Raw genomic sequence first — 16,092 nt, forward strand, 5'->3', positions numbered from 1 at the left:
CGTTCATAGCGATGTTTGGAGAGGTGGTAGAGCAAATGGATTGAGTAACATTCTAGTTCCAATGACAAAAAGTGCATCGTTGGCGAGCTGCCGAACAAATAGGCTCTACGGGTCGGAGGTTAAAAACGAAGAAGAGGAAAACAACGATGACGACGAAGAAAGGGAGGTGATGCTACTGTGCTGCTTCGACATTGAAAAGCCGAAACAAGCACTGCCTCTCGGCATCAAGGCGTCTGATGAAGAACCCCATCAGGATTCACGACTACACCTCAATATTACAACGGAAGCTAATGACATCACGCGAGGACACTAAGAAAGCTGACAATTCATCAGACGATAATGATACAAGGAGGATAGGGATCTAGTAGTTGATCTCCGCGGCCCGCATTAGCCCGCCGTTGTGGAAGAGAGATGGCTTCTAAGTACAGGGAGACCTTCGAGTCCCGCTGGACGCGCGTCTAGAGGAGCTGGATTGGTTGTATAAGATGATTGTTCCCGGCGATCTCCTTTGGGATAGCCGAAAACAAAAGCCATGATGAACCTCAAGTCAATCACGGATCTGAAAGCTGGGTGACTTAGCCGAAAAGGTCTTCAGTACGTTGCTTACACGAAGTGACCACACGATAATTGCGAATCTACTAGAGACCCTGCCGCAGGGCGCCAGGGCCCGGGGATAAATACATTACAGAAGCTTTTCAATGCGTTGACAGCTCCATCAAATCCATCGAATATCCAATTAACACTCCTAGACACTTACATCCTAGCACGACACTCGAAGCAACCTACAGAACAATACTCGGGCGTTGCTCAAACATGGCTCTTCTCGCTCTTACCACGGATGACCCTGCTCAAGTCTCCGACAGGAAGCTCCAGTGGGAAGTCCAAAGAGGCCAACAGAATGGCGAAAATAAGCCACCACCCGGCCATACAGGTGACAAATGCGGAAGCACCGGCAGCCTACAAGCAAGGAGTCAATAGACAATCCTTCATCAAAAAGCCTACACAGAAGAGCGACTCACCTTGAGAAGCGTGGCGGCATAGTTGGCGTTCCCGGTGAAATCCATAGCGAGGAACCAGTAAGCCGCGGTGATGAGGGCGAACGTGACCACGAGGGTCAGGAAGATGACGAAGAATACGACGTTGGTCCGCAGAGAGCAGACGAGGAAGACTAAAGTGATCATGCCCATGGCGAGGGTGATGAAACCTGTGGTAGGTCACAGTCAGACGGAGTCCCATCCTGCTGTATGTCTTCAAGGCATGGAATCACAGCGTTGACTTACCAAAACTGGCGTTGAATCCCCGCGTCGTCAGCCCCGCGGCACCAGACGCCGCGCCGGCGGGGGCATATGAAGAGAAGGCCGCGAAGGAAGGGTTGAGGGTCGCGCCAAAGGTGAGCCAGAAAGCGGAGAAGGTGAGGAAGACGACGGAAGGGAAGGTGTTGCCGAGAACCCATTCGAGGAGGCCGCCGACAAACATGAGGAGACCGCCGAAGAAGAAGTACGCTCCGCTGGATGGGGAGGAGCCATCAGTTTTCTGGGAGATGGGGGATGAAGACGGAGGAGGTTCGGACTTACATGCCTGCCGCGCCGCTGGTGGTTGCTCCGCGCCAGCCCATCAAGTCGCACGACAGAGGCGTCAGCGAGATGAGGAAGCCGACGATGGCACTGTTCCAATATCAATTAGCCAGATTCACGGCGTCAGTGTGTGTGTGGGTGTGTGGAGGGGGTCTTCTCACATTGGCGTTGGGTTACCGAACGTCTTGCGCAGGTCCCCCTTAACGTTGTTCTGCGGCGAGAGGTACAGTTTCTCAAACAGCTCCGGCGACATGGAGACGGACCCAGCCGTCTTCATCTTCCGGAGGGTATCGTCGCGGCTCGGTTGCGGGGTGATGTACTCATCTTCCGGGTACTCATAGCCATTGGGCACGCGGGGTCGGTAGTCCTGCCGGTGCTCTTGCCGGTTGTCGGATCGATGTTCGGATCGATACTCGGGTCGATACTCTGGTCGATACTCTGGTCGATACTCGGGGCGGCGGTGCTCATTGTGGTACGAGTGAGAGCGTACCTCGTGAATCTGTTCCTTGTGGTCCATTGTCGAGGTGTTCCGGGGTCTTGACTAGTGCTGTGTTGGTGTTGTACAGTATCGATACAGATTCGGCTGATAGAATAATGATAACACTGCGTTTCTGGATGAACGATTATAAGAGATGGCAGGAGAGGTGGTGTAAGATGAGGGCGGGTTCATGACGGGAGCGGGCTCATATGAGGGCACAAGTTGGCCGTGACGGGCCTAGCCCTCCTGCATACGGCAACCACAACATCTCACATGCCCCTTCGAGGTGGTTCCAAGATGCGAGCAGGATAACTGGGGTAGGCGACCGGGTCCCCTTGGCAAGGTTCTGCTGGCAGAACAGGTTCAGTCGGATACTGTACGTCTAGTGTAGTGTACGGACCGAGTCGTCGAGACGAGAGGCCACAACCCCCCGGAGACGATCGACCAACGGCAAACACGTCCGTGGGATAAGCTCCCCGGCGGGCCAATCTACGTAGGAGGAATTACCACACTGGGACAACCGACATGCGGCGTCCAGGGGTTCGGCACAAGGGAGGGACCTGCAAAGATGAAGGATGGGGTTGGCATGATGCATGGTCTACTGGACGTGGTGATTCGTCGAACTGGGTGGGAAAGTGTAACTATCGGGACAAAGGTGGAGGAGGCAGACTCGTTTGGAGTTTGGGCAAGGTTGGGGATGTGTGGAAGGGTGAATGGATGGCACAAGTATTGCGTAGAGAGGGCTGCCAAGCAGAGGCGTGTGTCTCTGGCTGATGGTGTGGAGGATGCGTCTGGGGAAGATTGCCGTCAGAGTCTCATGTTAGGCCCGGGAGGGGGGGATGAGCTGCCATCCATCCATCCGTCCATCTATTCATTTGTCCACCCAGGCACGGTCGCTGCCCTAGGGCTTGTGGAAGTTTCTGTGGGCGGACGAGCCAACAGGACGGTTTGCTCCAGTTGATGACTTGCTTGGTTGAAAGAAGGGAGAGTAGGGCGCCCAAGGAATGAAGCAACGGAGCTTTTACAGTAACGAGACGTTGACGTCGCTGCTGGCAAGTGGGCCGCTGACTACCTGTACGGGCATTCGATGGTACGGATATAGCAAGGGAACAAGGAGAACGGGAAGCCTGGGCTCAACGAGAACAACGAGGCGCTCGACTGACGTCTCAGCGGTGCAAGACTTCATGCGGCCATCTCTTCATACTTGTATACGTAATGGATATTGTTAGTCGTTGGATGTGGGCTAGACCGCTAGGGGCTCTTGGTTTTTGCTGCACGTTTGGGGTATGAAGCTTCAGCGCCGGGCACATGAATGCGGGGAAAGCTTGGATGGGGTCACGATGGAGCAAGGGGATGGGGAGTTCGGGGTAGCGGATGAGGTGTGAGCGTCAGAGTACGATGTACACCCACTCCTGCGTCCCGAGTTTCTTGACATGTAGGAAGCCATTGAGGATGAACAGGGGTTGGGACTGGGAAACGTTGATGTCGGAGGATTGGCTAAAACGACCAGAGGAGGAGATGAACGTAGACACCCTGCGAGGGCAGTGTTGTGTTGGCATGCAAGTCGTCGTCGAGTTGTGGGTACAAGATGCGATGAGCCGGTCATGATGGGATCACTTGAGGCTCGGCCATGAACTTGTGAGCCGCGGGTCGACGGCGGCAGATGAGCCACGCTAGACCTTTACCCCAGACTTGGCGGACCGTCTTGACTCGACCACTCGGGGATATGCGTAGCAACAATAAGATCCTAAGAAATGATCGACCCTTTTAACGCATCAAGAGACTTGCGGAGGGAGAGGGGTTGCGTGACCTGATTTGCCCAGCGAAAAGAGCGAGCGCCCGTCGCAACCTTAAAGGTCCGCGGCGGCGGAGCTATCTCGGTGTAGGGTCGCCAACGCGGCATCTCTCACAATGGGGGATCCATGGAGACGGAAGAAAAAGGAAGAGAACATTGGGGGGGGGGGGAGCTATCAGCCGGGCACGGGGTCGTTCACCGGTGACCTGCGCAAGTGGGAAACTAGTACATCGTAGTCATTCATCTCGTAACAGCGTTTCCAGACACTGTCAGGCCATGTCTTCTAGTAAGTAGACCGCGCTCACATGGCATGGTGGTACAGTACAGCGTACTCCTCATCCACGAGACCGGCTCTTCACAGCTTCCCAGCGGCCTTGAGCGCCCTCTCGCCGTCGACGAGGACGCACCAACCCTCGCCGCCGCGCGTGCCGCCGCCGAAGCCTTCGACGACGGCCTCGAAGCCGCCCTCGCCGCGAGCGAAGTCGAGAACGGCGTCGTCAAAGGTGCCGGGCTGCAGCCAGACGGCGCGGATGCCCAGCTCCTTGGCCTCGCGCAAGACCTTCAGGGTCGCGGGGGGCGGGGTGATGATGGAGACGGCCGTCTCCTTCGGATGGGGGAGAGCGGCGAGGTTGGGGATGGCCGGGTGGTCCTTGCCGAGGGCGTTGACGGTGCCGGCGGTCGGGTTCACAGGGATGGCGGGGATGGAGTGGGCGAGGTACCAGGCGAAGACTGCGGGATCGGGTCAGTTGGGGAATGGGAAACGGTGCACGGCGAGTAAGGTGAGTGAAGTGGGCGAGTGAAAGTCATATGAGAGTGAGTGACGCGAGTGAATGAGAGTCAAGTGAGAGTGAGCGAGATGGAAGTGTAAGGGGGAAGCATTGGTGAACGTTAGAGATAGCCATGACAGGGGTGTACACGCACTCTTGTGGCCGAACTTGGCGGGGTTAGAGCTGGCGCCGACGACGGCGAAGAACTTTGAGGAGAAAAACAGACGGGCCGTCGCTTCGGTCGTCATGTCGGGCACTAGTATCGGCACGGGGCGAGGCTTCAAGATAGGTTCTGGGCGGCGGATACGGAAGGGGATGAAGAGCGATGGGGAGCGGAGTTGGGAGGGGGCCCTCGGAGCTGAAAAGGCCTTTGAGGAGCTCCGAGCACGTCAGCGGGGGGCAGGGGCCGAGGTCGCCCGAGGTCAGTCAGTGGGGTTACGGCATAGGGCGCGGAAATGGCGTCGGTCGCCGATGATGTGACGATGGGAATTACACGCCGTCACCTTGCGCCTTAGTCAGGTTTCCTGCTCTTGGTGTGTGGTTTTTTGACGGGGGGCTCTGTGAGGCTTCGTCTTGTGCGTGAGTGGCAATTGCAATTACGGCAACTCGGCCTGGGCTGAGATGCCGTGATCCGTGGGATATCAGAAGGATGTGATTGTTGGGAATAAAACGAAAACGGCGGCCGCCTGCTTTTTTCTTGCCGGTACGGGATGCGACGAGAGGGATTACACATCATCGAGACCTCATTGGATCAATCGCGGTTCACAATCATCTTCAGTCCTGCAACTACAACTACAACCCACTCTGCGGCCGACACTTAGACTTAGACGGCACCTGCAAGACGGCGACGATGTCTGTTTTCGCGTAAGTTCATTTCGTCATCATGGGCATCACACCAGAAGCGTGTTGCTGACACGCGCACAACAGACGCTCAACCTTCTCGGCGGCCGGCTACGCCGCCTTCCGGCCTTCCTACCCGGCGTCGCTCTTCAGGACGGTGCTGGCGTACCACAACGCGCCGTCGGCGGACGGCACGGCGCTGGACCTGGGATGCGGCCACGGGCTCATCGCGCGGGCGCTCGCGCCGCACTTTGGGCGGGTGACGGCCATCGACCCGAGCGCGGGCATGATCAAGCAGGCGTCCGAGTCGACGCAGGACGCCAAGATTGCGTTCCGGCAAGCGGGCGCCGAGGACCTCTCGTTCGTGGCGGACGGGTCGGTGGACCTCGTCGTGGCGGGCCAGGCGGCTCACTGGTTCGACTACGGCAGGGTGTGGCCGGAGCTCGCGCGCGTGGTGCGGCGCGGCGGCACGCTGGCGTTCTGGGGGTACAAGGACAACATCCTCGTCGGGTTCCCCGAGGTCAACGGCATCTTTGAGCACTTTTGCTACGGCGAGGGGGAGGCGGCGCCCGGGAGCGGCTGGGAGACGATGGGGCCGTACTGGGAGCCCGGGCGGAAGGTCCTGCGGGACGACTTGAAGGCGGTGGTGCCGCCGGCGTCGGAGTGGGAGGCGGTGAGGCGCATCGTGTACGACCCGGACCGGCGGACGGCGCAGGCGCAGACAGAGTCAGGGGCGGACCCGGAGGCGGCGTGGCTGCGCAAGACGCTCAAGCTCGGGGAGTTTGAGCGTTACGTACAAACCTTCAGCGCGTACCGCGGGTGGAGGGACGCGCACCCCGAGGTCAAGAGCCGGGCGGAGGGCGGCGCGGGGGACATTACGGATCTGTTGTTTGACCGTTTGCTCGCGGCGGTGCCGGAGTGGAAGGCCAAGGGCGATGGGTGGCGGGATGTCGAGGTCGAGGCGGTTTGGGGCACGACAATCATCCTGGCCAAGAGGAGGTAAGAGACTGTTTCTGTATCTGGGTTCGTATTGTGCAAGTTGTACAGACAAGTACACGATAGGCGGGCAGCTTGTAGACTATGAGAAAGCCTTCGAAAGACAGGCCCAGCTGGATGAGGGTGACCCGCAGATGACTCGTAAGGCAGCATCGGGCTCAGAAGAGCCGGGACAGCCCGCACCGTCCGTTAGGATACTGTTTGGTGTAAGACCCTCACCGTCGATGCACAGTTCGCCGATGAGACCCAATAGTGCTGTGCAAGTTAAGCCATGACAGAATATTGACATGTTGACATTGGGCTGGTGGATAAATGGGCCGCTACGCCAGTCTCCAGGCTGGCAACTCATTCAAGAGCCATGATTGGTCATAGAGCCGATAGCCGAAGGCATAGGCCCATCAAAAGACCCACCCATGTCATCAGCTTTTGTGTGGTTGCCCCGTCAGGTTTCAGGAGATTTTTGGTGTTTGGCTACGTGTTGAGAATCGATGCAGATGCACTGTGTTTGCAAGTCAGACCGCCTCTCTCCCAGCCAGCAGGGGGCTTTCCAATAGTGTCCTGGACGGTGGTGGTGGTGGTGGTGGTGGTGTGTAACCGTACCAATGTGTTTTATGTGTGTGTGCACACCGCCGCCGCATGAACAACGGTGGCCGGGACTGGGGATCCCCATGGCTCTGGACTTGAATAAGTGCACTGGATGCCTTGCATTGTATTGGATAAAATAAAATAAAAATAGCAGAGCAGACGGATAAGGGGGTGCGAGGGAGGAGAGAGGGAGATAGACAGACAGAGGGAGACAGATGGAGCAAGCATAAAGTGTTTCGTCCATCAAACAGCAACCTCCAAGAAACAACATCACGAAACTGCCGTCCCTCTGTCCCAACATTTTTTTCCAGTGAGAGAGAATAGAAGAACAGGTCATCCATCGTCCGTCTCTTGTTTACATTGCCAACCGTCGCACCGTACCACACCACCCACCATCACATTACACAGACCAAACACAATGGTGAGTTTCCCCCGCGCCGTCCTCCCACCAGCTCCCTCCCTCCCACCACCTCCCAATTGCCATGCCTTGCTTTTTTGTTTTGTTTTCCCCGCGCGGGCGAGCGAGAGAGGAGAGCGAACCCGATCCGAACCACCCCATCCCACCTCCGGAATGTAAACAAAGGGGACGGCCGACGGTTCCAGCCATTCAGCGGCTGGCCCCTTGAATCGACGACTGGAAAATCCTGCCTTAGCGCCTGGCCGGTTCAGCGGCGAACCTTGCAGACAAGGAGGGCGACGGCAGACAGCGGACGCCTTGGAAGCAACAGATACAGCACCTGCAGCGCCAGTGGCAGCACAAGCCCGCCATCCACCAGCCAACAGGAGCAACCCAAACAACGGGAGAGGGGAGAAAGGGGGAAAGGGGGGTAGGCAGGCGACGCTTTCCGATCCTGCGCCAGCGCAATCAATTCGCATCATCCTCGACCGACTCCGCGCGCTTTCGCTCCAGCATCGTCACGACATTTCTTTAATCCTTGCAACATTCTCTTCTCCCACTTTACAACCATCCATCGCATCCGAGGAACCATTTTATCTTTTTGCCAGCCTTTTGCGCAACCCATCACAATCACAAAACAGACACACACAAACACACACACAAACACATACTTCCTTCGCAATGGCTTCTAACCAGTACGACGCTCAGGCTTCGACCAACTACAAGGAGGCCTTTTCCCTCTTCGACAAGCGCGGCAACGGCCGTGTTGCTATCGACAGCTTGGGCGACCTGCTCCGCGCCTGCGGCCAGAACCCCACCCTCACTGAGATTCGCGACCTCGAGAAGAACGTTGGAGGCGACTGTGAGTTCCCCTGCCTTGTTGATGGTCGCTTTGTCGCGCGTGCCCAGCACAGCAGCTACGTACAAACGAAGTCGCAACCACTGACCGGCCGTCCAGTCGACTTTGAGACGTTCCAGCGCATCCTCAACCGTCCCGGCGGCTTCCGCGACCCCGGCGAGCCCGAGGAGTACTGCCGCGGCTTCCAGGTTTTTGATAAGGACATGACGGGCTTCATCGGCGTCGGCCAGCTCAAGTACATCCTGACCAACCTCGGCGAGAAGATGACGGACGAGGAGGTCGACGAGCTTCTCAAGGCCGTCGACACAAGTTCTGGCCAGGTCAACTACACCGGTAAGCATCTTGCATCCTCCGTACTCAATCGCGGACATCGACCACTGACCCGGACGTCGCCACAGAGCTTGTTCGCACCATTCTCGCCAACTAGATTTGCCATCTCGGCCGACAATCTTGACACGAGACACGATTCTGAGGGCTAGGATTCGAGCGAGCGTTGTACGACCATTCAAGACGGCGATGGAGTGACGGGACGGACGGGCAGGCTTGCCGACAAAAGAACAAGACATTTTGCATGGCTGGCACGATGGGAACGGCGTTTGCTTTGCGTTTGCGATTGCGTTGTTCCGCTATTGTAGGGAATTTGGGTATCCTGGAGTTGAGCTCTTCATCAGAGGCTTTTCTCTGGATCATACACACACACACAAAGATACACACACGTGTGCCGAGTCCGAAACAAGACCCGACACCAAACGAAATAAACAACATGATACTAAGATAATGGCCCCGCGAAAGGAGGGAACAAGTTGATGTGTCTGGGTTCGACGGGGTTCTTGCCTCGTGCTTCGTACTTGTTTGTCGGTACATTTTAGGATGACTTTGGGGGTTCTGCGCATGCACACCTACCTCTTGACATATCGTCTGCAAGGCCCTCCAATAGAACTGGACGAACTAGCTGGATGCTACCGATGGTTCCTTTTCGTCTCCTTTCATTCAACGCGGCAGCAGTCGCGACCCGGCCTTGTTGACCCAACCCATGATGTCGCACCAGGAAACTTGGACTTGGCTGGTCTGCCCGGCAACAAAGAACCCCGCACAAAATAGCGGGTGCACGTGTCTTACATAAGCTCGCTCCTGTCTGGCGATGTGGCCTGCATCTGGACCTGCAGGCCGCCAAAGTGTCCCACACCCCTCCCCTTCAGTGCCAGTGAAGGTGCAACAGTGCAGGCACCCCGCTTGCTTCGCTTCACCGTGGGGCGTCGCAGCCCGGGACGTCGTAGCGCCGGGGAGCTTGAAGCTCTGAGCCTCTAAGCGGAAAGAGGAGGAGGAGGAACCCCGTGAACCTTCTGCCTTCATCCACTTACACACCCAAACCACCAACCATTGACATTCCCCAGCCAGTGCTCCTGCAAGTCCACAACCCCTCATTCCCCTCCTTCACTTACACTTTCCATTTGTGCCTAGCCACACCCACTACCTTAGTTCCTACGGCATCGAACCTCCTCCTCCTGCATCCATTCGCATCGACCTTGGTCCTGCAGCCGCTCCTCCTCCCCCTCCCCCGCCCCGACTCCTAACCGACCGACTGATCGAGCCGTGTTTCGTCCAGTCGCCCTGGCGTCAACCGCTTCCTCCAAGCGCCGCTCCTCCCTCCTGTCCCTCACCTTCTTCCTCATCTTCCTCGTTGCAGCCCTCATCCTGGCGGCCCCCAGAGCAGTCCCGAGAATCAGTTCTCTTTTCGCCCAGCTGCGATTCAAACCAGTCCAGGTTCCTCTCTTCGCCACACCCACTGCTCCGACCTACCGGCCCTTGATGACCAGCACCATGGTTCCCGACAAGTACAAATCACCGCCCCAGGCGCCACCCGTCTTTACCGGCACCAAAGAGTCCATTGTCGGCGACGCCAAGAAGATATGCGATCAGACCAGAGCTCTGCTCGACAAGCTCGTCGCCGACGTCCCCGTCGACAAGGCCACCTTTGATAATGTCATGCGACCTGTTGCCAAGGATGAGAACGAAAGCGGGCTTTCAACCCGCATCCTGGGCTTCTACCAGTACGTTTCGAGCGACGCCGCCTTACGCGAGGCCTCGACCCAGGCCGATACTATCATGGACGAGTTCTCCATTGAGGTGAACATGAGGGAGGATGTGTACAAGCTGGTCGAGGCCATCCACAAGAAGAAGGACTCGGAAGGTCTGGATCCCGAGAGCCTGCGTCTGCTCGAGAAGGACTACAAGAACTACGTCAAGATGGGTCTGGGCCTGCCCGCTGGTCCCCAGCGTGATCGCTTCAAGGAGATCAAGAAGCGTCTCAGCCAGATCCAGATCGAGTTCCAGAAGAACCTCAATGAGGAAAACGGCGGCATCTGGTTCACTCCCGAGGAGCTTGACGGTGTCCCCGAGGATGTCATTGACGGTCTGGAGAAGGGTTCCGCCGAGAACGAGGGCAAGCTCAAGCTCTCCTTCAAGTACCCAGATCTCTTCCCGACCCTCAAGTTCGCCAAGAACCCCGAGACGAGGCGCAAGGTCTTTATCCAGAACGAGAACAAGTGCAACCAGAACGTCCCTCTGTTCAAGGAGGCCATCATCCTTCGCGACGAGGCCGCCCGCATGCTCGGTTACCCTGACCACGCCTCCCTCCGCATCGAGGACAAGATGGCCAAGACCACCAAAACCGTCAACGACTTCCTGGGAGATCTCCGCTCTCGTCTGACGGCCGGTGGTGCCAAGGAGGTTGAGCACCTTCTGGAGCTCAAGAAGTCCGATACCGATGCTCGGGGCGTTGCCAACGACGGCAACTACTACCTCTGGGACCACAAGTTCTACGACCGATTGATGATTGAGAAGGAGTACAGTATCGACGAGAACAAGATTGCTGAGTACTTCCCCATCACCTCGACCATTACCGGGATGCTCAAGATTTTCGAGGAACTTCTCGGCTTTGTCTTCGTCGAGCTGAAGCCTGAGGACCGCAAGGCCCTGAGCCCCACGGGCAAGGGCGAGGATATCGCCTGGCACGAGGATGTCATCATCTTCAGCGTTTGGGATGATGCCTCCGAGGGAGAAGGCTTCGTCGGCTACCTGTACCTTGACCTGCACCCCCGCCAGGGCAAGTACGGCCACGCCGCCAACTTCAACTTGCAGCCTGGTTATCTGCAAGCGAACGGTTCGCGCAGATACCCTGCTACGGCGTTGGTCTGCAACTTCAGCAAGCCTACGCCCAAGAAACCCTCTCTTCTCAAGCACGACGAGGTTGTCACGCTCTTCCATGAGCTGGGCCACGGTATTCACGACCTCGCCGGTCGCTGCACCTACAGCCGCTTCCACGGTACAAGCACTGTCAGGGACTTTGTCGAGGCGCCTTCGCAAATGCTGGAGAACTGGTGCTGGACCCCCAGCGTCATCAAGGCTCTTTCTCAACACTATCAGACGGGCGAGAAGATCCCCGACGACCTCATCGAGAAGCAAATTTCCACCAAGCATGTCAATGCTGCGCTCTTTAACCTGCGTCAGCTCCACTTTGGCACTTTTGACATGACGGTCCACACTCCCAAGAGCCACGACGAGATCAAGAACATGGACCTGTCGGCCGTCTACAACGAGCTTCGCGGCGAGATTGCCGGCATCAAGGGCCCCGAAGCTCAGGGCGAGAAGAGGTATGATATGTCTCGGCTTGTCTCTTTAGACCAACAGAATGCTAACAGTCACAGCACCTGGGGCAATGGACAGGCCTGCTTCGGCCATCTCATTGGAGGCTACGATGCTGGTTACTACGGTTACCTCTCATCCGAGGTTTACTCGACCGATATGTTCTACTCGGTCTTCAAGGCAGACCCTATGAACGGCAAGGAGGGCCGTCGCTACAGACACACCGTCCTTGAGAAGGGCGGCAGTCAGGAAGAGATGTTGACCCTGGAGCAGTTCCTTGGTCGCAAGCCCAGCACCGAATCCTTTTACAAGGAGTTGGGCATCCCTCAGTAAGGGCCCCGATTGGTACCGCGATGTGTGGAAGCAAGACGGTTTCTGAAGTGTAAATAATAGTACCAGATCACGACTGTGATCAACCTTAAGGGGCTCACCCTTTCAATAAACATCGTCAAAGCCATCATGCAGGATTGTGGAATAACTGCCTTTGCTTCGGTGTTTGCGGTTCGCCGTCTCAACCTAAATACACTTCACATCTTGCTTTGAAAGAGATTCGGATCGCAGCCGTCGCGGCCTAACGCTCGCGTTCGTAGAGGGAGCTGACGTACGGGGACCCAGTCCCTGAAGTCTGGGGCACTTCAACGAGCCCGAGAAACTTGCTTCGTTTCCTCGTACATTAAGTCGTCGTGCCGTGCCCCAAGAAAGAAGCTAATTCGAACGCCCTATCAGGGAATAGCGGGTTTGAGCGGTCGATGCCGCTGCCTGCCGGGAACGCCGTCAACACGTTGCACACGTCGAATGTCTGAAGGCGATCTCAAGGTACGCAGTGGGCGGAGCCGGAGAGGCTCTTCCCTCATCGTCCTCCCACGGCCTGGGCAGTGGTCGGAGTAGGACCAGGGTAGGGTGGAGAAGTTGGGGCCCTGTTAGGGGGTGGTGATGATGATGGTCGTCGTAGGCTGCCCAATGGGTACTGGGAACCCTCTTTACTGACTTGCTGCCAAGAGCTTTAGTACCTAGTAACAGCGAAACCGTTATTAGACCTATCCCACTGCTCGGCGGCCGAGGCTCCCGTATTCTTCCTCTCGGCCTGGGCATTCTTCGAGGCCGCCTCGGGCCGTCGGCATCCTTCCTAGCTACCACGCCCAGCTTCTAAGTATATGCGTCGGAGTAGTCCAAGGTGACATGTTGCAATTTTCTCCGGAGTTGTGGAGTATCCCGGCCTTTTACTCTTTTCTTCATCAACGGGCTTGCTGGTTGATTGGCCGTGGACGGATTATCGGCAACTTCGAAACCTTGCCTTGGCGGAGATTCATACTCAAGGATTGTAACGGCTTCATCCATGGTAGCATTGTTAATAGAAACCACTTCGAACACAATCTATTAAGATTTTGCGAGCAGTTAAGGATCTCTCCTTGTTGTCGTGTTTGCCCTCATGGTAAGCAGGTCCTCGGATGGCTCGTTTATAACCGACATCCCCCAAACTCCAAGGGGCGTGTTCGTCTCATTTTCTTCATCATTAGCTCAGGATCAGCACACCGTCCTCTACTTTACGTGACGAAAACACTCAACGTTCATAAGATTTCGTTTCTAACAGGATGCCTTCCACGTTAAAGATTGCCCTCCTCGCCTTCGTCGCCCTTGTTGCGGCGGTGCCGTCCTCCCCCGAGGCTGACACGGGCGCACTATTCGCTGTCGAAAGTCAGTTGAAAGTTCAAGACGTGTTCAATCCATAGACATGGGACTAACCTAACGAAACATAGAGCGATGTGTAGGGCTCTACGCAAGATGTAATGACGACTGTTGCGGCTCCTTGACCAGCTGCAACTACATCCCGATATGCGGGAACAACCGTTGCGTGTCATACGATCCCGCCATCACCTACAACCCTACCTGCAACTAAGGGGGTTTCTAGATCTGTTACAACCCTTTAGAGATAACGGGACTAAGTCACGCCCGGCAGGGCGTCTGGTAACTGCAGGATAGGGCATATGCTGGAGACACAGGAAACAAGGGTGGACCCTCTGGTGCAGAAGAAGTACGTATGAGTTATTTGACAATAAACCAAGGCTTCAAGCAGTTAAATAGAAACTTTACGCGCTTCTACATAGGTACTTAATCATCAGATTTAAAAAAAGGTGCTCTCTTGTCCAACGTAGCAGCCAACTGGGCCAAAGCCTGCAGCAGTCCTCGTACACAGCTTAACAACAGCCAGGCAAGCCACTTATCACCCCCCTTCGCGAAGGGCCCTTCGTGTGCGTTACGCCCTACAATTTAACACCGAGACTTAGCACAGAAAATATCTCTGAAGCACAATATGGCCTTGGGAGGAGGCGCTTACTAAGTCTCGCAGCCAAAAGCCTCGTCACCCCTCAAACCGCTTGAAAGGGCCAAGCTTGTTCTCGTCTGCTTCAATTATCACTCTCTTCGGAATCCTCCTTCTTTCTCGACATGCTGATCTTGGCGCAGGGTTTTCCTTGTCGTCTCCAAGTACGAATTGTGTAGAACCTGCTCCCCTGGCTTACATCTCCTGTCCGGTTCTCATGCTCTCCTAGCCGCTCAAGCCCTGCAACTTCGGTTCGATCCGATGCAAAGTCCTTGAAAGACCCAGATCACAGCAAAATAGCCTCGTAGCTCTCACATATCGGGATTATCGCTTGGCATGAATCGAAACCCGTTCTTCTGGAAGTTCTCTTCCATGTTCCTCTGGAGTTCGGCTATGAGCTCTTGGCTCAAGAGGCTTCTCCAGGTGAAGACTTGGTCGCTTGAACTTGTGGGAAGCTTACTTCCTCTGGAGGCATACGGCTTGTACGATAGTTCTAGCGCCTCTAGCTTGTCTTCATCCCAGATAACTAGTCCTAGCTGACGGTACGGCCAGAAAGGAACTCCGCGGATGGGTGAAAACGGATTCCTCAAGAGCCTGACTATGTAGAACGTCCAGCACGGTGGCCGTCCCTTTGATATTTCCTCTCGTGACCATCTGGGGTCAACCACCCCTGGCAAAGCCGGGTCTTGCCACTTCTTTGCAGACTTGCAGCCTGGAGGGGGGGCCTGGAGACGCTGAGAGCCTTGCGTCAGAACAGGACCGCCCTGGACACGATCAACGAAGTCAACAACGGTGAGGAACTCCTCTTTTTGCCAGGTCCAGCCCGCAAAGAGAATCTCGGGAGACATCTCTCGTTGGCTGTCCTCCAGGGCCCAGTCCACGCGGCCTTCAGAAACTGCAAGCTTCAGGTCGATCAGCAGCTGCAACCTCCAGAACCCGCGCATCACGCGTTGCTCCTCCATCCAGCAAGGTGGACCGACAGGCTGTAGCTTGTACGGCTTCCCAGGAGGGGGTACCTGGCGCCATGGCTTCTCACCACCAGCACCCCAAGCGAAGCCGCGTTCGAGGTGGGCTGGGGTCACAGAGGACCACTGGCCGCGGTAGTGTTCGAGACAGGCCCACGCCAGGCAGCAGATGCGTCGCGCGGTCAAGAGGATGCCCCGGACGAGCTGAGGAGGTTGGCCGCGGAGCGAGCGCGCGAGACTCGGGGCAGCCAAGTTGAGAGACGAGTCCTTGCCGCCTTGGCACTGGGTGTACCTCTCGGCAAAGTCCCGGAGCGACGATGCCAGTGAATTTTCCGGGGTTACGGTGCGGACCAGACCGACGCGGCGGACCAGCTCGACCACATGGGGTGACATCGACGCGGCAAGGGCATGATCGAGAGCTTTGGGTCCCACTTCGGAGGACTCGAAGACGCGAGATGCAGTCGGGCTAGCCGTGACGAGGTGGTAAATCGATCGGAGATCAGTGATGGAGAAAAGAATCTGTTCAAGGATCTCGGTCGGGAGGTGGTCGAGATTGGTGGCTGATCGAGATGCCATGGCGAGGCAAAGCCAACATTTCAAGACTCAGAATAAGTCGTGCGTTGAAGAAGCCAGGGATACAGGCTAGAGGTGGTATGAAAATCATTCCCAGGATGCTGCTGATTTTTGAACCAACGGGAGATAAACAGTCTTGGCAGAGATGCAACACACCATCTGCATGTTAGCACCTGATAGGGTCTAACTCTCCCACCTGCGGCACAGCGCTTGACTCACCCCGAGATAGCGCTCCAGACTGGTGCTCTCGAGTCGACGGATGCCCAGGAGTGGGTGGTTTGGGAACTCGGCGCATCGC

At 56.5% G+C, this 16,092-nt stretch overlaps 7 protein-coding genes across 7 annotated transcripts; 3 read left to right on the plus strand and 4 right to left on the minus strand.

The window, feature by feature from the left end:
* Window positions 1-807: 807 nt before the first annotated feature.
* Window positions 808-2,091, minus strand: CH63R_13658 (GPR1/FUN34/YaaH-class plasma membrane protein; the record flags this gene model as incomplete). The annotated part of the gene is made up of 5 exons (XM_018308632.1): window positions 808-957; window positions 1,020-1,204; window positions 1,281-1,507; window positions 1,575-1,664; window positions 1,736-2,091. The coding sequence occupies 5 exons, from the start codon at window positions 2,089-2,091 to the stop codon at window positions 808-810; spliced, it is 1,008 nt and encodes a 335-aa protein (XP_018150950.1).
* A 2,111-nt stretch (window positions 2,092-4,202) lies between these two features.
* CH63R_13659 (CoA binding domain-containing protein) lies at window positions 4,203-4,862 on the minus strand (the record flags this gene model as incomplete). Its single annotated transcript, XM_018308633.1, has 2 exons — window positions 4,203-4,576; window positions 4,769-4,862. 2 exons carry the CDS (start codon window positions 4,860-4,862, stop codon window positions 4,203-4,205), a joined length of 468 nt encoding a protein of 155 aa, XP_018150951.1.
* A 602-nt stretch (window positions 4,863-5,464) lies between these two features.
* CH63R_13660 (Methyltransferase domain-containing protein) lies at window positions 5,465-6,457 on the plus strand (the record flags this gene model as incomplete). Its single annotated transcript, XM_018308634.1, has 2 exons — window positions 5,465-5,478; window positions 5,542-6,457. The coding sequence occupies 2 exons, from the start codon at window positions 5,465-5,467 to the stop codon at window positions 6,455-6,457; spliced, it is 930 nt and encodes a 309-aa protein (XP_018150952.1).
* Window positions 6,458-6,899: 442 nt separating this feature from the next.
* On the minus strand, window positions 6,900-7,336 carry CH63R_13661 (uncharacterized protein; the record flags this gene model as incomplete). Its single annotated transcript, XM_018308635.1, has 2 exons — window positions 6,900-6,949; window positions 7,051-7,336. 2 exons carry the CDS (start codon window positions 7,334-7,336, stop codon window positions 6,900-6,902), a joined length of 336 nt encoding a protein of 111 aa, XP_018150953.1.
* Window positions 7,337-8,113: 777 nt separating this feature from the next.
* Window positions 8,114-8,718, plus strand: CH63R_13662 (Myosin regulatory light chain cdc4; the record flags this gene model as incomplete). The annotated part of the gene is made up of 2 exons (XM_018308636.1): window positions 8,114-8,624; window positions 8,690-8,718. The coding sequence occupies 2 exons, from the start codon at window positions 8,114-8,116 to the stop codon at window positions 8,716-8,718; spliced, it is 540 nt and encodes a 179-aa protein (XP_018150954.1).
* Window positions 8,719-10,100: 1,382 nt separating this feature from the next.
* CH63R_13663 (Peptidase family M3) lies at window positions 10,101-12,269 on the plus strand (the record flags this gene model as incomplete). The annotated part of the gene is made up of 2 exons (XM_018308637.1): window positions 10,101-11,944; window positions 11,999-12,269. The coding sequence occupies 2 exons, from the start codon at window positions 10,101-10,103 to the stop codon at window positions 12,267-12,269; spliced, it is 2,115 nt and encodes a 704-aa protein (XP_018150955.1).
* Window positions 12,270-14,567: 2,298 nt separating this feature from the next.
* CH63R_13664 (uncharacterized protein) lies at window positions 14,568-15,797 on the minus strand (the record flags this gene model as incomplete). Its single annotated transcript, XM_018308638.1, has 1 exon — window positions 14,568-15,797. The coding sequence occupies one exon, from the start codon at window positions 15,795-15,797 to the stop codon at window positions 14,568-14,570; it is 1,230 nt and encodes a 409-aa protein (XP_018150956.1).
* Window positions 15,798-16,092: the final 295 nt, after the last annotated feature.

The sequence above is a fragment of the Colletotrichum higginsianum genome, chromosome 10 (genome assembly GCF_001672515.1).
Source record: "Colletotrichum higginsianum IMI 349063 chromosome 10, whole genome shotgun sequence".
NCBI lineage: Eukaryota > Fungi > Ascomycota > Sordariomycetes > Glomerellales > Glomerellaceae > Colletotrichum > Colletotrichum higginsianum.